This window comes from Sylvia atricapilla, chromosome 19 (genome assembly GCF_009819655.1).
Source record: "Sylvia atricapilla isolate bSylAtr1 chromosome 19, bSylAtr1.pri, whole genome shotgun sequence".
Taxonomy (NCBI): Eukaryota; Metazoa; Chordata; class Aves; order Passeriformes; family Sylviidae; genus Sylvia; species Sylvia atricapilla.
This window is the reverse complement of record NC_089158.1, coordinates 7,278,817-7,297,837: the sequence shown is the minus strand read 5'-3', so window position 1 is coordinate 7,297,837 and position 19,021 is coordinate 7,278,817. Positions and strand designations below refer to the sequence as shown.

General features: G+C 46.6%; 3 protein-coding genes across 5 annotated transcripts in view; 2 read left to right on the top strand and 1 right to left on the bottom strand.

Annotated features, from left to right (window-relative positions):
* AK8 (adenylate kinase 8) overlaps window positions 1-2,043 on the top strand; it is a 66,530-nt gene extending 64,487 nt beyond the window's left edge. For both annotated transcript variants that reach the window (XM_066332818.1, XM_066332817.1), the window contains one exon: window positions 1,397-2,043. In XM_066332818.1, the coding sequence (XP_066188915.1) occupies window positions 1,397-1,634 (238 nt within the window). In that variant the 3' untranslated portion in view covers window positions 1,635-2,043. The remainder of the gene's footprint in view (window positions 1-1,396) is intronic.
* A 3,878-nt stretch (window positions 2,044-5,921) lies between these two features.
* Window positions 5,922-14,368, bottom strand: GTF3C4 (general transcription factor IIIC subunit 4). Of its 2 annotated transcripts, XR_010745058.1 has the most exons (6): window positions 14,072-14,368; window positions 11,183-13,003; window positions 9,732-9,862; window positions 8,630-8,718; window positions 7,547-7,979; window positions 5,922-6,333 (listed from the first exon to the last, which is right to left on the bottom strand). XR_010745058.1 is itself a non-coding variant. In XM_066332799.1 (5 exons), exons 1-5 carry the CDS (start codon window positions 14,366-14,368, stop codon window positions 7,915-7,917), a joined length of 2,403 nt encoding a protein of 800 aa, XP_066188896.1. In that variant the 3' UTR covers window positions 5,922-7,914. The 2 variants fall into 2 exon arrangements, 1 of the variants encoding a protein (XP_066188896.1); XM_066332799.1 differs by having other exon boundaries at window positions 5,922-7,979.
* A 240-nt stretch (window positions 14,369-14,608) lies between these two features.
* Window positions 14,609-19,021, top strand: part of DDX31 (DEAD-box helicase 31) — a 43,313-nt gene continuing 38,900 nt past the window's right edge. Inside the window, exons 1-7 of the mRNA XM_066332800.1 lie at window positions 14,609-14,686; window positions 15,435-15,688; window positions 15,874-15,949; window positions 16,325-16,368; window positions 16,735-16,805; window positions 17,112-17,176; window positions 17,965-18,009. Of these exons, the coding sequence (XP_066188897.1) occupies window positions 14,630-14,686; window positions 15,435-15,688; window positions 15,874-15,949; window positions 16,325-16,368; window positions 16,735-16,805; window positions 17,112-17,176; window positions 17,965-18,009 (612 nt within the window). The 5' untranslated portion in view covers window positions 14,609-14,629. The remainder of the gene's footprint in view (window positions 14,687-15,434; window positions 15,689-15,873; window positions 15,950-16,324; window positions 16,369-16,734; window positions 16,806-17,111; window positions 17,177-17,964; window positions 18,010-19,021) is intronic.

Sequence of the window (19,021 nt, the reverse complement as noted above, 5' to 3'; positions counted from 1 at the left end):
TACCTGCTGGAGTTGGCATGTGTTCACAACTTCACTTGTGGTCTGGTTTTATGATTCCACACACATAAATTTTAAACCTTTGTTTTACTTTTCTAAAGGCTGAGCTCATCCCATTGCATCAAAGACAAATCCTGAACCCTCAAAGATTAAGGCCATAAGGAGTGGATTTGTCCCAAAGTGATGGGTGATTATTCAGACATCTCACTCGAGGTGCAGCATTAACTTGTGACAGCAGCAGTGATTTGCTGTAACTGCTCTCTTTGCTTTAGTAATGAGCAATGTGGTTGTTCAGCAGAAAGGAACAGGCTGAAGCAAATCATCCCCACATCTTTGCATTTCTCATCATTAGGATTAGGCTCTTCAGTATCTGCTCCAGTTCACACGCTTCCCTCTCCCACACTCTGGGGTTTATTCCTCACAAATTCTCCGTGAATTGAATTGTTTTAGGTGCTGTGTCTAATCCTTGGCACTGTGTGAAGCCTGCCCCTCTGGCTGCAGGGCAGGGGTGGCTTTCAGCTGTGCCCTAAATCATTCCCATGTGGAATGAACTCCGTGTCCACATCACTGGATGCAGCTCTGCACTCACAGACTCTGCTCTCTCCTTGGTTTTGCATTTATCCCAAAAGTTTCAGAAAATTTGTCTGTACAGGAAGATGGATAAACTGTTTTTGTGTTAGGGCAGAGGAGACATTTGTTCAGAGTTAGGATTACCAATTCTAACAGGGAATTTAAACACTTGATTGCAAAGGAGCTTTTTAGAGGTTGTGGGGAGCCTTTGGTAATGCAGGAATATCATCAGAATTCCTTTGGTGTCAGCTGAGCTGGGCTGTGGCACTGCTACAGGACTCTGAGGATGAAAATCCTCCTTACTGCTGAATAAACTGAGGGAAGCCACAACTGTGGATTGAGGGAAGCCAAATTCTGGCCTTTGGAAAATTAAAAATAACCAAAACATATCTCAGGTGAATTAACCTCTTTTTACTTTCTGCTACTACATAAAGATGTTAGCAATTAAATGTCTGAGAGCCTTAAATACAGTTTAAGTGACAGGTCCCAGCAATGCTGGACACAGGGCTGTGTTTATGTTTAAGGCTTTTTTAAATACAGAAATCAAAAATTACTGGGTAATGTAATAGAAATTTCTCCTTGTGTGGAGCAGATAAACACTCCCAGTGTCACCTCCAGAGAAACCCTTGGCCTCTGAGGATCCAGGATTCTTGAGGGCAGCAATGACAGTGATTTCCCTGCTCTGAAATTTCCAGTCTGTGTTTTAAAACCCCAGCCTGGAGCAGAAAGAAGCCAGGGGCTGTGATAGGTAAAGGCATGGAGTATCTGCAGTAGTGGCTGCTGTGTCCTCAAGCTGAGCTGAAACTGTGGCATTTCTTCTCCTCTGCAGATACCACACCACGTTCAGACCAGCTCCCACTCCAGAGATCCAGGCCCGGCTCAGGCAGAACCCCAAAGATGAGGAAGAAAATATTAAGAAGCGCCTGGACATCTATTACAGCAATGTCAAGGCCCTGGAGGATTTTTACCAAGATGCCTTTTATGTCAATGCTGACCAAGACCCTTATGTTATCTTTGAGTTCATAGAAAGCTGTATCATTAAGCCCCTTCCATGTAAAAACATTTAAAGTTTATAATTTAAAGGGATGATTTGTGGAAGAGTTGATTTTAAAATTTCCCCCGTAATATTTGCAGTCTGGTTGCTGAAGTGACAGGAAAGGGAAAGTGCTAAGTCTGAAGCTCACCAAGGCTGAGTGAAGTACAGAGGGTAAGAAATTTGGCTTAAGGAGAAAGTTTTTTGGCTTTTGTTTCATGATGCAAGATGGGAAACACCATGGCTGGGGAAGCCCTGTGTTAAAGTATTTTTTTCTGTTTCTGAATAGTAGTTTTGTCTTCACTATGTAAGAGCCATGAAGCCAATTTGGAGTATTAAAGCTGTTAGATGTGTTTGTGTCTAAATTCTCCATCAAAACCACCCAGGCAGTCCCTGTGTCCCTCTGCCCCTGCAAGCAAATCCTAAAACAAAGAGAAAAACCAAAGCTCCCCACTCTGCAGTGAACTTTCTCCACACTGTTTGAGGTCAGGGACACAGGTTTTCACTCCCCTGTTAACTCAGATTGTTTAAAAAGTGCTGACAAACCCCTCTGCAGGTGCAGGCCATCCCCATTCTGCTGGGCAGGATATCCAGAGCCATGGAAAACTGACTGACTGCAGGTTCATCACTTTCAGAAGCCAATCAAGGACACCACGAGCTGCAGGAGCAGGTGGGTCACTCGATTCTGTTTTTTTTCTGAGTGTGAATTCCCCCTGTGAGGACATGAGGAGGAGCTTCAGGTTTCTCCTGGAAGCCTCAGGGAAGGTGCAGGTAGAGAGAACAGGCTTTTGGGTTTAGGTGACTCCTCTGGTCTTGTTGCTGTCAATAGATTTGGGTCTTTGTTGTCTTTGGCTGTGTGTGTCTAAGTCTTTATGGAGAAATGAAAAATGTACAGGCCAAATTTCCTTCTTCCTTGTGTAGAATAACTTCAGGTGAAAAGACCCTGGTTGTCCAGGTGGCAATGAGGATATTGTGTTATTTTGTGAGAATTTAAAGTCAGAATTTTTTATACTTTTGGGAGGGGAGGGGTGGTGATGGATGGGGATTGGACTCCCTAGCCTCTTGAGGGCAGCTCTAAAAGTCTTTAATAAATATCTTTGAAATCTAAGAAAGCCAAATCCAAGCAGTTCGAGTCCCTGGTGCCTCTTGAGTTGAGAAATTGCAGCCTGTGGCACCAGGCTGAGGCAGAGGCTGCTCCCAGGCACAGGGCCCAGGCACAAGCCCTGGTGTTCAGCTGGGCAAGGACCTCTTTAACAGCCCTACCTGTTACAAATGTGCTGGTTGGTGACTGCTTGGGCAGCTGGCTTTCCTGCCATTGCTATGAAGATGTGCTGCAGCATTTGTGCATAATTGGGAGCCCTTCTATTAATAATACATGGGAAGCTCATCTTGCTAATATCACCTTCATCTGAGCGTTCCTACTAAATATTTTGATAGATGAAATGGGTAGAGAGTGTATTTAAATACTGTTTGTACTGCAGCTAGGGTACAAAAGGGACAGTGCATCTTTAATTAGACAGGTACATCTGCTTAATTAATTTAGCTGTAAAGCCCTTTTTCCTCTTCATTCTTTCATCTATATGCGGATGCTATATTAGTTCCGCTCCGCTGGTTCCATAGAAACTGAGAAAAAGAGCTCAGTCTCATTGAGATGCACTTGGCATGTCTGGGTAGGAGTCTCAGGTCAGTGGTCAACCCCCAAGGGTTTGCAGCAGGCCTGAAGTGCAGAACGTCAGGGTTAGCAGAACATGCTAATACTCATGTACAACTCTCCCTCAGAAACAACTAAAACAATTGACATTCATTTAATTACTGTAAACGAAACAGCCCCTGCATGACTTTGCATAGTAAAGCCTGTTAATACCAAAAAGGTTCAGTGGGTGGAAGGAGGAATTAGGCTTTTATAATTGGAATGCAACACTTGAAAACCAATTTGGTAACTAGGCGTGATTTTATTAGCATCTTATTCTGGCAAAACAAATGTTGAGCAATGAGAAAAACAAGGTAAAGAGGAGGTGGTAGGAGCACAGCAGGGCTCAGCCTTTACTGATTGTACAGCTTTGCCCAGGTCTGGAATGGACACCTTCCATCACTCTGCTTCCCAGAGACACTTTGTGGAGAGGGCTGCCTAGAGCTTGTGCTGTACCCTAAGTTATGCTGTTAATTATGTAGTTTAGCAACAAGGTCAGTTTGTCCAACTGTTCCACAAACTTTTGTGTCCACCAGCTCCAGACACCAGATCCTTCAGTGGTGGAAGGGCACCTGAATACCCCCAGGCAGGAGATCCACCTCTCTACAGGGATCTCCTGTAGCTCTGGAATGATTTCCCTGCTCTCACCTTTCCCTGTGAGGCTTGGATGCTGCTCAGGGAATGGTGTTAACCCCAACAGGTCTGTGGTGAGGGCTCTGAGGAGCATGAGGAATGGTTCATCCTCCTCCTTTCTTCCAAAGAATATTTACTGTCTTTATGTATGCATAAAATACAACCACAGTATTTCCTCTCTAGAAATACACAATAGGCTTAAGAGGATGAGGAAACACCAAAGGAAAGGGTGACAATGGTGAAGTCCCAGAGCTGTAAGTGAACTGAGGTAAAAGGCAGCAATGAGGTCCCCCATCACCACTCCCAGAGCAGGGAGTGGAGTCATGACTGAGTCCTTGTGACCCCAAACTTCCTCCTTGGTTCCAATAATGGCATCCAGCAGCAAGGCACTGAGACAGTGCACAGTCCAGAGCTGTTCCACTTACCCATCCAGCTTGGATTAGCCAAGGGGGTGATGTCTTCATCCCAGTGGAGGATGGATTAACTCCCAGTGTGATACCAGCATGAGCAGCAAATCTTAAATGCTGTCAGAAGCTCCTCATCAAGGAAAATGACACCTCAGCTCTGGACAAACAAGATCTCTGCCTGTTAATTCTCAGCTGCAAATGCAAGTATCACAACCCTTTAAAAAAAAAAAGCATCAGGAGCCCTCAGTCTCTGCTGGAATGCTGTTCTCCCTCTGGTGATTAGGGTTGTTGAACAGTGTTCACCACCAAATGGTGAAGCAGTTGACTGCCATCTTCCAACTATTTACTTGGCTGAAGTATCCGGCAAAACTTGGGCAAAAACTTACCAAGATGAACTCAAATTCTGTGGGATTTGTTCTTTGAACACTTCAGTTGGTGTCTCAAAACAGACTAGGCCTTGGTAATAGTTTGAGGAGGCAACTCTGATAATGGCAAAGTAACACAAGGGTCTGGCAGCAGGTGCTTGTTCCTTGCTCCCCTTCCCCATGAGGTGACAGGGAGATTTATCAGGACAACGTGTGGGACACAAGGTGCTGCTGCAGCTCTGCAGGATCAGGATCAATGCCTGTGTGCCCAGAGCTGCCCCTCGCAAATCTGAGGCATAAAAAGATTCCTGGAGCAGCCTCAGCGCTCGCTGGGGCAGCCAAACCCACTCAGGTCAGCAGCAGGGGTTAAATGTTACTGAGTGAGGTGGGCTCTGCTATTCTGGTTAAAAATGCACTTAGGGACAAGTGCTGGTTTACACAAAAATGAAATCCCAGTTTCTCTGTACCTGTTGTGAACAGGTCAGGGTGAAGAGTGAAAGCTTTTTGCTAAAGGATCTCCACTGGCAGACAAAGACAACATTGTTGGCTTTAAAATTCCATTTTCCTAGAGGTCTGAAACGAGGTTAAATAAACTGGAAATAGCAGACTGAGTATCTACTGCCTTGAAAGACAGGGAAAATAAAGAGTAATGCTGCAATGTTAATGTGAGATGTGCTGGAGCTTCTCCATGGCAAAGCACTAAAACTCAGCCCAGTGAAATTAAAGAGAACTGCCAGAAATGATCATCAGGATGCAATCTAATCTGTTATCATGTCAACCTTTGGGTCAGCCAGACTTCAACATTTCAGTAGGATATTTTTAGGGTGTCTAAACCACAGGCAAAGGAATGTTCTTTGACTTTTTCTGAAAGCACTGGGACAGGGTTCTGCAGGGCTTCTCCCCTTCTCCACAGGCAGGAGAATTTCTAAACTGGAACATTTACTGATGAGCTGATCACAGCTGCCAGGGCGAGGACTTGCAGCTTCCATCTAAAAATATCTTCTCAACCACCAAGAATAAACCTCTACTCAGCTCACAGGGAAATGGATGTTGTTCCCCCAAACCCCATCAGCACTGGGAAATTTTGTCCCAGGTACCAGAGCTGACCCCAAACTCCACACACGTTGGGTGTCAAGGTCACTCCTTGTTTTACTGATACCAACATGAGCTACATTTCCCTTCTCTGCAGACACACTGAAGTAATTTCAATTCTCAATGCACAGCAATAAAAAACTAAATGTTTCTTTAATACAATTATGGTATCACTTCCAAGGATATTTACAAACAAGGCTAATTATTTTACAGATGAATGTGCTTCTGCTGTTTCTAAGCTACTAGAGTAATGTTCTTCTCAGTCAATGCATGATCATGCTTAATGCATGAGACACCGAGCAGAAGGACAGCTGACTTCTTTAATGTTTGCTGAAAAAAAAAAAATGTTCCTATTAAAAGTGAAGGAACAGGAACAAAATATGCATAGTCATTGAATCAAGGAAACAAGCACCAATCACACATGCACTGGTGGGAGACTGATACTGTCAGCACAATTCCATGATTTCTCAACAGCTGTAGAGCACTTCCCACACAGTGAAAAGTGCCAGGAGTCACAGACAGGGCGACACCTCTGCCATTGGTACTCTGCAGAATGGAAATACACAAACTCAGGATTATGTGACAGCATGGATTGAAGTTAACAAGACAAACTGTACCAAGTGTAACCACACACATTTAGGAGGTGTTATTCCTCTAACACTGCATAGGAGGTTGAAAAGGATTCTGCTCTCTGTAGGAACAGATGGCAAAAAAAGGTGTTTTTCTCTGATAGGACAATTAGAAGGCAAAATAAATTTCTGGGCTCAGCCACTTGAGATGGAAAAGGGACTTTCTACAAGAGCCTGGAGTGACAGGACAAGGGGGAAAGGCTTCAACAGGCTGATGGGATATTAGGAAAAAATCCTTTCCTGTGAGGGTGGGGAGGCCCTGGCACAGGGTTCCCAGAGAAGCTGTGGCTGCCCCATCCCTGGAAGTGTCCCAGGCCAGGCTGGACAAGGCTGGGAGCAGCCTGGGACAGTGGAAGGTGTCCCTGCCCATGGCACGGGTGGAAGGAGATGAGCTTCAAGGTCCCTTCCAACCCAAATCACTCTGGGATACACCAGGAGCTTTACCAGCCTCCCTGGCCCTACCTAGAGCATGTCAGCCATGCTGGGATTGGGTTTGGGGTGTTCTGTTTGTTTTGGGGTTTTTAGTGAGCTTTTATGAAAAGACAAAACGTCAGCTGAGAGTGATTATTTGTGTGTCAGATTTGTGTAAAAGTCAACTGCAGGAGACTCTCAATTTAACTGACAGTAGTGTTAACTGGTAATGCTTTTGGTAACTGAGTTTCTCTGGAAAAGAGGATTCCTCATGGTAGAGGGTTAAGTGAAACCACAGGCAAATATATAGGCAAGAGCTGGGAAGGAGTTAGAATTTAGTTCAGAAAAAGGAAGTGGGGCAAGAGACTTAAAAGCATTGGAAATTTTATATATATGTATTTATATTAGTGTTTAAGCTAACTGCTATTAGTTTAATAATTATTATTTTTAAAAATTAGCCTTGTTGATTCCTATTTGACCCAGGCAGCCAATACCTTGGCTTCTGACAGAAACACTGTTACAATTCTGAGGCAGTTACTCTTTCAGACTTTCAGTGAAATTCATGTAATGGCCAAATTCTTTCATATGGCTGTAACTGGCATCTGCCTCTCTGGGCAAGACACTGGAACCATGGATTATCTGGAGTTCCATGTTCTACAGCAAATGCCAGGGTTCAAAAGCAAAGGAGAGCACTGCAAGCTGGAGCCTTCTCTACCCACCAAGACCACTCAAGAGGCAGCTCTGCTGTTCCCATCCCAGCTTTTGGGAATTCACACTGGTGTCAGGCAGAAAGGACAATTCCCACTGTGCTCAACCCTGCAGCTCCTTGTCAGTGTCCAGCTGCTGAGGGTTCCCTGGATGCATTTCCAAACAGCTTTAAAATGGCTCTTCCAGGCATGTTCCTGTTTCTGGAGCATGGAATGGGCTCTGGATTTTAGGAGTTTATGGAATCTGTGATATTCTATGTACAGGGCTGTGGACAAGGTGTTCCCCCTCCAGCAGAGTCTGTGTTCCTGTCTCTGTATCCTGAGGCTGAAGGAAGCTTATGCAGTAGAGAAAACACTTTCAGTCTTGACGCAGCTTTTCTCTAGAACACAGGAGAATCACAGAAGGTGCAAGGTCCCTGCAATAACCTCTTGATCCACTCAGGATCTGCAAATAAGAAAACAAGTTGTTTAGAGCTGGAGGTTGAGATGAACAGAGAAATGACACCTGAGATGCCCAAACTCAACAGAAATCCTGGACAGTTTGTATATATTCACATGCAGGAGTGACTGAGAGTTCAGTGAAATCCAACTCTATTTCTGCCCTGGAGTTTCAAGTAATGCCAGTTTAAATTCCACCTCAGCATGGGACAAAATTAAGGAGAAACACTCCACACTTTATCCTTACATGCTCATAGCTTTATAGGAAAAAAAATTTAGAGGATCACCATGGCACAACTGCAGTGTTCTCATTTTCTAAACTGAAATTACATTCTTCACAGAACACAGCCCTTAGTTCCTGTTTCTTTATCCCTCTGGATCCTGATATATTCAACTTGTATATCAAACTGCTGGAGCATTCCAGCACAGATTATGTGTTTACCCAGATTTCATTAAAATGTGGGATTTATACCTCAATTTCTACAGTTATTAGTTTGTAATTAACACATCACTAATGCCCAGAAAACACCAGGACACTGTGAAACGCAGAGCTTCACATGGGAACTGCCTGACAGAGTAAAATCAGTGAAATTAATTCAAGCCATTTTGTAGATAAAAGCCCCAATCCTGCCCCTTTTGGCCCCAGGAACATTTTACCTTCTGGGGTTGGGTGCCGTGCAATGCTGTCATGAAGCAAACACCTCCTGTACACCAAACTCTGGCAGGACTGGTAGGTTAGAAAGCACCTGGAAAAGGACAAGCAGTTTTATTAGGAGGTTTGGGGATTATTGTTTTATGACTGGAGGCTGGGTTCTGTTCACAATTTGCTTTCTGAGAGTAAAGGCAGTAACAAACCACATTAAATAGGAAAATTAATCATTTATTAATTCAGGTAAATGCAACTTCCCCAAGTGTACCAAATTGCATTTGGACACAAAAATGAAAGGTCAAAAATCAAGATATCATTGATAAAAAAATTCTGGCATACAGTAGAGGAGTTGAAAAGCTTGAGGCCCTATTGCCATGATTTATTTACCCAAACTAGCACACAAAACCTGTTATGGACAGCTTTACTCTGTAACAAACTAGTGACTTGCCACAGCTCCAGGGACAATCTCCATGTACCTTCCCACACTGGTATAGGAATATTTCATTTCCTAAATGTTCCAGAATTTGTCTGACTTCTCAATGTGCCTGCTCTCAATCATTTCTGGTTGAACTGCTTTTGTTTTCAAATACTTAAGGAGCTTGAACAAACACTCCTTCAAGTGATGTTCCAAAGGATGCCTTGTCCTTGATTTTCCCCTGCTTTCTCCCTGACCCCATATTCCCCCCAAAATAAGATTCTCAAAAGCATTTAATTATAAAAACATTGTCCTGCTAAGAAAACCAAATCCAACCTCCAGTGCCCTGGCTCCTATGGAAGAAGACAGATAAAACTGCAGCATGGAATGAAATGCTTCATGCCTTTTCACTCCAATGCTAACAAGTGGTTTAGTGAGCTCCTAAAGTGAATTCTCCAGAGGAGGGGAGAAGCTGTGGAATTCTCCAGAGGAAGCTATGGAATATTCCAGAGGAAGGGAGAAGCTATGGAATACTCCAGAGGAAGGGAGAAGCTGTGGAGTTCTCCAGAGGAAGGGAGAAGCTGTGGAATTCTCCAGAAGAAGGGAGAAGCTGTGGAGTTCTCCAGAAGAGGGGAGAAGCTGTGGAGTTCTCCAGAGGAGGGGAGAAGCTGTGGATGATTTATGCCCTGGCTTACCTGAGCCAAATGTGGCCGTTGGAGCAGACGGCCTGTTTGCGGTCGGTGAAGGGCAGGATCTCCTTGCACAGACTGCAGTGCTCGGGGAAGGTTTGTTTGTTCATCTTCTTCAGGATGTGCCCAATCAGCACCTGCAACACACAGGAGACACTCGGTGACACAGCCCAGGGTGGGAACACCTCACTGTGAGTTCAGAGTGAGGCAGAATGAGCTGAATCCCAAAAAATCCAAGTGTAAGAAATACAATGTATCAGTAAGTATTCATTTATTCTCCTTTTGTTCTCTTAAAGATTTCTGTCCCACATCGAAGAGACACAAACCCTAAAAACAGTAATTCTTTGCAAATTTTAAAAGTACTGAAAGAACTGATATCACACCACTGACCATAACAGCAATCCCTATCATAGTGGCTGTGCTAAAAAAAACTCCTGTTCAGAAATTACCTGGATGTCTTCAGCAGCCACCTGGGAGTACAACAGAACATTATAGCAGAACATTTATGTGATCAAATTTGTCTATGACATTTCAATAGGTATAAACCACATCCCAGGGACCTTTCAAGTGTGACAGCAAACTGAATAGATAAAACACAATTTAGAAGTCGCTTTACTCACTATAAAAAGAAACAAGATTCTTCTAAGATAAGAAAAGCAATCTCTCCAACCTTCAATTCATAGCAACTGGATGCCAGAACAGCCCAGCAGTTGTGCCAGAGCACTTTCCTAGTGAGTTACTGGTGGCCACACTTGGCTGTGATGCCAGCAGGGAGAACACCACACTACACCAGTGATGGACACCTGCTGCCTTCCTCTTTCTGGATGCAATATAAAGCTGGATTTTTAGAGTCCTGGCCTTTGTAACAAAGGCGTTCAGTCAGCTTGGTTAATTCAATGTCCTGCATGAGGTTCTGAATCCCTGGGCTTAACTCATAAAACACAACCACTTTCTGACCCTCTGAAACTGATCTTTGCACTGAAGGCTCAAGGAGCAACGACAACACCTGATGAACCACCTGAACAATAATTTAAGCAGAGACTTCTGCAGCTCTTAACATTAGAACCACAGTGATTGACTAGAGGAAATACATCTGAAGTTGAGTTGTGTCAAGATGATGGATTAAATGAACTTAGTAATGAAAACAAACATCCCTCAATCAGTTCATGTTCTAAACCCACTCACAGCAGCACAATAACCCCAGTCCTCTCCCCTGTGCTGCAAAAACTCAAGTATCATTATTCTTTATTGTACCTGATCCAAATTTCAACATCTGTATTTACATTCCCTCCTACTTTGCAATATCAAGCAAGGACAATTTAAGCTGAATGCTCTACAGACTCTGACTGGCAAGGGCGACATGCCACAGCTCTCTTTCCCAGCCCAGGTGTATTTCCAGGAGTGGGGAGAAGGAAGTGACAGTGACATGGAATCCCTTGAGCAGAGGCACCACTTACTCGTGCTGTTCTGTCCTCGTAGCCATCATCAGACATTAAGAAGTCACAGACTCCTCTGGTGGGAATGCTGGTGTTCTCTGTAATCCACGTGTGCAGGTAAACTTCTCCCAACACCCGTTTCATGTGTTCTCGTGTCAAGTGCATTTCTACAGCCTCAATTTGTGCCTGTATTTCAAGAAGCTTTTCTACCATTGGCTCGCGGCCTCCAGTGTCACTTGACTGATGGAGAGAATCTTCTGCAGTGTCATCAATGTCCACACCTTTGCCTGAGTCCCCCAGGCTCTGCTTGCTGGCTTGTTTTGACGTCCCTTCCTCTTGGTCATCCTCAGTGCTGCCCATCCCAGGGGAATCTGATATCAAGATTTTGGCATCCTCATGTGAAGGTCTCCACGTGACCTCTGAGGGGGCTTTCTGCATCGACTGGTACAAAATCCTCAAGAGGAACAACTTAAACCTCCAGAAGTAAGTGGAACCACAGCTTTCTATCTTTTTATCCAGTGCTTCCTGTAAGAACTGAGGAATGTGTTTATCCTTCAGGATTTTCCAGCGTACGAGATCCGTCAAGTCCACTTGCCGGAAAAGGTTCTGAACAGAAGACTCCAAGAGCTGTGCAGCTGCCTCCTCAAAAGTCTTGAGGGTGACAAACTGAACTTGGTAGTTTTTGTTGACGGGGTGCAGCCCGTTGACCATGCCCTCGGTGGTGATGACTGCCAGGTAGGCCCCACACGGGCTGACAGCAATTCCGTGAGTCCTGACACAGCCAAACACCTCCGAGAGCTTTATCAGCTGGTGCTCAAACTTTAAAGCAACGTCTGTGAATATGGGGATGAGCTGCCTGACCTTGCCATCGGTGGAGCAGGTGTACACCGTGCCGTTCTGCTTGTCCGCAGTCATGGAGACGATGGGCAAGGAGTGGAGCCCCGTCACGTGGGAATTGTGGACGTTCAGCCCCGCTTTGGAGATCAGCAGCAGGCACCAGAACACGTACGGGCCTCTCGCAGCCACCACCAGGCTGCAGCTGCATTTCTGGTAGGGGTGGTAGAGAGGGATGCATTTGATGCTGTGCACGGGCAGCTGGTCCATCTCCTGCCACAAGACCACGGGCTGTCTCAGCGTGAAGTAGCCTTTGACCGCCTTGAGGTTGACGGGGATGATCTTCACGGGGCCGTACGCGCTCCCCACGATCAGCCCGCTCATCTTGCGGTTGTTGTGCTCGTACTCCCACCACGACAACACGCTGGGGGAGCTTATCCCCGACTCGATGGTGTTGCAGGACGTGATGGATTCCTTCCCCAGGAAAGGCAGCTGGAACTGCCACACGGCGATGTTCCCGTTCTCGAAGAGCACGGCCAGCAGCACGCTGCCCACGTCCCGGCACTCGTTGTTGTGCTTGACCTGCTGGGTGGTGCAGATGCCCGACCACTCCATGCGCACCGGGGTCTGCATGCTGTGCCGCCGCTGGAACTCGGGGAAGTCTCCCAGCTCCCCGCAGGGAGTGTCAGCCTTACACAGTTTGTAACTGGCCTCGAACAGCCGCTCCCCGTAGAGCTCGGTGAGGTCCACCAGCTGCACCCACTGCAGCCGGTTGAGGTTGGCGTGGATGGTCAGGCGGTTGTCCATGGTGAGGGCGGCCAGCAGGCACCTCCCGTTGGCATCGCAGCCCAGAGGGGACCAGCTGGAATATTTGAAGCCTCGCATGGGTGTCAGGGACTTCCCCTCGGGATTGAACACTCGGTCCAGCATAAACATCTGGCTGACGGTGGGATCCACGGAGCTGGCGAATTTCTCCTTGCACTCAGCCACCTCCTTCTTGGGGCCAACCTAAAAGAGAACAGAAAGAACCTTTAAAACAATTGTACAGCTGTGGGTTTTTTTAGGAAGACTTTCCTGGAATTAATTCCCTCTTGAAACACAGCATCCCCAATCACAACCAACACTACACTGGTTAATTGATGTCACTCCTAAAGGCTTCAGCTTCATTAATGCCCCAAATTTGCATAATTTTGACTCTCAGCTATTTGAATTTTTGTCTGGTGAATCAAAGAGCCTGTTTTCATACTTCTGTTCTCTTAAAGATACCTGGCATAATACATAAATACTCAATATTTCAACTCCACTCCATATTCCCAGCATTGTTTTGGAAAATAAATACCAGATTCACAGACACAAAAGTATTATTTAATAAGATATTCATCCACAATTCTTATCTTCATAAAAAGTCAGATGTTCTTCTCTGAAGGCCAGAGAAATCCCTGTAGCAAAAATCCTTCAGCTTAGGTAGCAAAACAAAGGAAGATTCCTACTTAAAACTGTACTGAAATAACTGTATTGGAGCTCAAGTAATTATCAGAAAAGCTGCAGAACTTTAGAATCCCTGGACGTTGCTAGGGTATGGTTTTCTCTCCGTTGTACTTTTAAAACGAGACCCGGCAGCAAGTTCTGGGCAGAGCAAGGGCAGCTCCCCAAGAGGGAGATCACAATCTCGGGATGGGTCAGGCTGGAAGGGAGCACAGTGAGACCCTCTCTGGATTCTGCACAAGAAAGAAGTTCTCATGTTCAGGTGCAGCTTCGTGTCCATCAGTTTATGCCCGTTTCTCTTATTGCTTGGCACCATCGGAAAAACCACAGAATCATTAAAGTTGGAAAAGTCTCTGAAATCATCGAGTCCAATCTGTGACCGATCCCCACCGTGTCACCCAGCTCAGAGCACCACGTTTCTTGAACACCCCCAAGGACGATGGCTCCACCACCACTTGGGCAGCCCATCCCGGCCTCCAATCCCTCTTCCAGTGAGGGAATTCCTCCTGATATCCAACCTGAACCTCCCCTGGCTCCCTTTTTCTTGCCACCTCCCCCTTTAGACATTCACACACCGTGCCGGGCGCTCACCTTGAGCGTGCAGGCGGTGGCGGGCGCGGGCACGGCGGTGCGGTGGATGACCATGTCCTGCCCGCCGCTGTGCACGTCGCTGAGCTGCTCCAGCACGGCGATGCTGCGGGCCGTGCTCACCGACACCCGGTGGTCCTCGGACCAGGCCAGCGGCTCCAGCCCGCTGGCTCCGTGCTGCAGCCGCACCGCCGGCTCTCGCCGCACCGCCGTGAGCCGGAACCCGGCGCTCGCCGCCGCCGCCTCCTCCGCGACCGCTTCGAGCCCCAGCGGCGGCTCCTCCCGCCCCGCCGCCGCCATGTTACCGCCGCCTCACGGGCCGCGCGCACGCGCCGCCGCCGAAGCCCCCGGTGGGCCCGGCCCGGGGCTGCCCCTCCGCCGCCTGCGCGCCCCGCGGGCCCGGGAGCGCGGCCTGAGGGGCTGCGGAGAGCCCTCACCGAGCCCCCGCGGCGCCGCGGGGTGCGCCGGGCAGCGGCTGGGCTCCGGGCTCGGGAGGAGGCTCCGCAGCCGCCGCCGCGCCGCCCTCACGGGACGGGCCCGGGGAGAGGCGGCCCCGGGGCCATGAGGAGCGGCGGGCGGGACATGGCGGCGGGCGTGGGGATGCGCGGCCTCGGCCGGGTACGAGCGGAGGGGAAGGGAGGGAAGAGGGTGTGTTGCCTGCGGGACAGTGGGCCCTGCGGGACAGGGAACACGGGACCCTGCAGGACACCGGACCCTGTGGGACAGGGAACACGGAATACGGGACCCTGCGGGACAGGGGACACGGAATACGGGACCCTGTGGGACACCGGACCCTGCGGGACAGGGACATGGGATAGGGAACACGGGATACGGAATACGGGGCTCTGCGGACTGTGACCGGGCGGGGAGGCAGCGTCCGGCAAGGTGTTAAATGGAGTTTTTGGCTCCCCCCGGTCCGAGCCGGGGCTGGTCCGGCGGCGGGGCTCGCAGGCGGCTCCCCGGGCGGGCTGTGGGCAGACGGCGCTGCCCTGACTCACTCACCGCCTTGCCTTTGATGGGCTGTGGGTGATGGTCTCCTAGCCCTCTGCTTCCTCTGCAGAGGCTTTAAAGTGCTTTAAAGAGACCTTTGTAAAGCGTGTTCTGCCCAGCTAGCGAAGAAGTTGAATGAAATGCTGTAGGGATGAGCGCTAGATATGGCTTTCTGTCTCTTCTCATTTCAGCAGTGACTGAAGTCTCAGGCGCGGTGGTGGATCTGTTGGAGTAGGAGTTGTGTAGTTGCAGAAACCAACTTTCATTTCTTTAGTCATGGAGTGGGGGATTCCAAAAATAAGGCTCTGCTGTGGGCTGATGTTTGTGTGTTAACTCCCAGTCACTGCTGACTCTGGTTTGTTTGTTCACTTTAAAGCAATCTGGTGCTCTGAAAAGGAAGCTCCAGTCACCACATGGAAACCCACCCGTGAAACGCAAACGTAAATTATCCATAAACACCTTCAGGAAGGGTGCCACGGAGGCTGACAGGAGGGAGGAGGGAAGCTCATCACAAAAACCTGTTCCTAAGAAGCAGTTGACTGACAAACAAAATCAAGGCCAGAAGAGCAAACATTTCATTAAGACGTCCAGCCTGTTTAAAAACAACCCAGACATCCCAGAAATTCACAGGTATTTTAGCCAAATGGAAAGGAAAAAACTTGCAATGCCTGGAAATTCAGTGTCTTGAATTCTTGCCCTTGCTTGGCAGAGCAGTTGCTTGGTAGATGAAGTTTCGTTGCTGGTTATTTAGGATGCTGTTATATCATTTTTAACCCTACTGTGTGTTTTGGTTTTGTTTCCCTTTCCTAACTCAGAAAAGAAGTGCAGCAGGTGCAAGAAAATGTTTTCACTACAGATTCCTTCAGCCAGCTGGACCTCCACCCACATCTGGTGAGTGGCAGGAAGGCTGCATGCCTCAGAAACATGGAATTTTGGGTGGAGGGTAGGTCAGAGAGCCTTTATTCATGGTGACTTGGATACTTCACCTGATTTTGTCATTCAAGGTGCTGGTCCACATCCTGACCTGTCCCAGCCCTCTTCACTGTTTGCAGCTGTAATAAAAAAAAAAACAAAACCAACAGAAAACCAGCAGTAGTGTAATTCTGATTAACTAAGAAGTATTTTGAGAACATGGAAACTTTATGGACCATTTATTCAGAGAAAAAATGTCAGTCTTCTGGGTTTCATTCTGTCTTAGCAGTACAAGAAGTGACAAAAGGAACAGTTTGACAGTAAAACTTTTATTTTTCTTTATTGTCTTTCTAGATCTCCACAATAAACACTGTCCTAAACATATGTAGCATGACCAGGTAAGCAAATCAATATCAAAGCTTTGCAGTTTACCCCTAAAAAACATTCACCTGTGATTATTTCATTATATGTAATTGGCTTGTGAAGATCACAGTACCACTGTCCTATTTGCTGTTGGTTTTGTAGGGAGTCCTGCCTTCTAGTGTGGTACTTGAATCATAAACCCATCTGGTTTGAATTTATCACATCTGGTGCTTATCCAGTGGCTTTGCTTAGAAATCACCTCAGCTGATGTAGCTGCATAGCAGAGATGAGTGGGAGGCATGTGGGGTAAAGATTTTTGAGACAGTTACAGTGTGTTAAAATCTTGGGATTCTCTCCTCTGTTGCATCTGCATTTCCTGCCCTGCTTTGTTTGTCACCCAGTGTTCAGAAGCAAACTATTCCTGTGCTCCTGCAAGGCAGAGATGCCCTGGTCAGATCTCAGACTGGTTCAGGTCAGTGTTGAACTGTCAGTGTTGAATTCAGTGTTGAACTGTCACTGTCCTTCCTTAGGGTGTGTTCAGTGCATTTATTTAGGTAGATCTTAGTGGGATACCACCACCTCTCTTTTCTAATTGACCCTTTGTTGAATTGCCTGTCAATCTTCTATTCTGGAAACTTGTACTTAATAGAAACTTTTCCAGACTCTGACTGCAGTTAAAGAATGATGGGGAAAATGGTGCTTTGTTTTGCTGGACTGTCGTAATTGCCACAATATTTGTTTTAATGGAAAGTTTTCTTATTTTCTCCTTTGCAAAAAGGTAAAACTCTTGCCTATGGGATTCCACTTGTGCAGTCTTTGCAAGGAATGGAATCCAAAATACAGGTAGGTCCAACAGCATTAAATATATTCGCTTTCAATACTAAAATTAATAAAAATAAAATCCAGCTCCTGGAGTCATTTCTGTCTCTTTTTCATACAAGCAGCCCACATTCCCCTAATTTGTATGGGACAGGTGGGATTTTCCAGTTCTGTTGAGATGTGGATGGTACAAGAGCAATGTTAGCCATTCCCCATTGCTCCACGCAGCAGGACAAATTGGAAATGGGCTAAATTATCAGGTGTGGAGAAGGTAGAGAGCAGAAGAAATGGTCTGGAAACTGGGTGAACTGAAAGCAAAGGTTACTGCCATGTCTTTAGGGGGAGTAAGTTTTTAATCTTTGGCATGGAGTGGGATTGGGTAATTGCTCCCAATTTGGATCACAGACCAGAAAATGCTGCTGCAGATCTTGTGCATTTTATGGAAAGGGATCATCCTGACTGAAGGGTTGAAGCATTTCCAGCCCATCCTAGATTGTCACTGCTGTGCGTCAAACAGGAGAGCATCCCTGAAGCTCAGGAACACAGGAGTGAGACGACTTTTGTGTGCAATAAAATGTCGGGTTTGACTCTGAGCAGCTTTCCCAGCTGGGAGGAGAAGGCAGTTCAGGATTGATCCATGAAAAACTTGATTTTTAAAAGCTGTGGGGCAGAAATACCCCAAAATGTCATGTACAAACTTGCACTAGAGCCCTTCAGAGCCCTGTGTGCTGGCTCCTGTGAGAGCAGGGAGGTGTGGAAGGGCTCTGTTCAGTGCTGCCTTCTCTCAGAGCCCTGCTCTTGTGTGTTTGCAGCGCAGTGACGGCCCCTACGCGCTCGTGCTCGTCCCAACCAGGGAGGTAGGTGGCTTTTCCTTTCTCAGTCTGTTTGAACACTGATTTTTGGGGGTGTGGATGTGGCTGCAGCAGAGTTCCCCATGTTAGAAAACACCGTCAAGTCCTTTTGCTCAGATCTTGCCCTCACAAAAAGTGTTGTCGTTTTTGTCCAGTGCCAACCAGAGTAAGAAAGAAGGAGTTCCTCAGTTCTCCCCCTGCAGTTGGAAATCTTTGTGGAGGCTGCAGAACCTCTCTGGCTCAGGAAAGGCCTCATGCATTGCTCATACAGGGGGAATGAGTAAATCCAATGAATTCAGCTTTATCTATGTGTAGGTTTATACAAGTGTTTCATTTTTAAAGCTATTTTTTCAAATCCATAAGTGAATGCGGAAGCTGAGACCTCTAAAAGTTGGTTTCTCCATTGAACTCTTCTATTTAATTTATATTATTTGCAATTGCAAAGGCAGTGTCAGAAGAGGTTATCAGCCTTTTTTATTTTTGTTTGGTACGTCAAATGATAATAACTTCCATGTGGAGAATTGATTGCAGGTATCTCATTTGGGGTCCAATATTTTATGCAGCCTGCAGTGCAATATCTCTGTTACCTGAAAGGAAAAGGCTCTGAAGCTATTTAAATTTTTACAGCAACAACTTACTGCCTCTTTAGGATGCCATGTGAATACTAAGCATGGAGGAAACTGTGTGTAAGCCCATTTAAAGGGCTGCCAGTGAGAGTAGTTAGGAAGATAATTTGTGATTACATTTGGTATTACTTTGTAATGGATGCAATAACCTTCCTTGAGAAAAGAAATGCAGAGTTAGAAAGATCCAGTGACACAATCACTCCATGGGTTGAATGAGGAACAGTGAGGGCTGCCAGAAGAGAATTGACTTATATGTTTTCTTTTCATGGTGGGTTTTTCCCCAGAATTTCTATAGTTTTCCTTTTTATTCTTCCTCTGGAGCAAAATCTATGCCTGTAGCTTGTTTTCTCCCCAGGACATTCACAGAAGCCAGCAGAAGTGTCTCCTGTCCT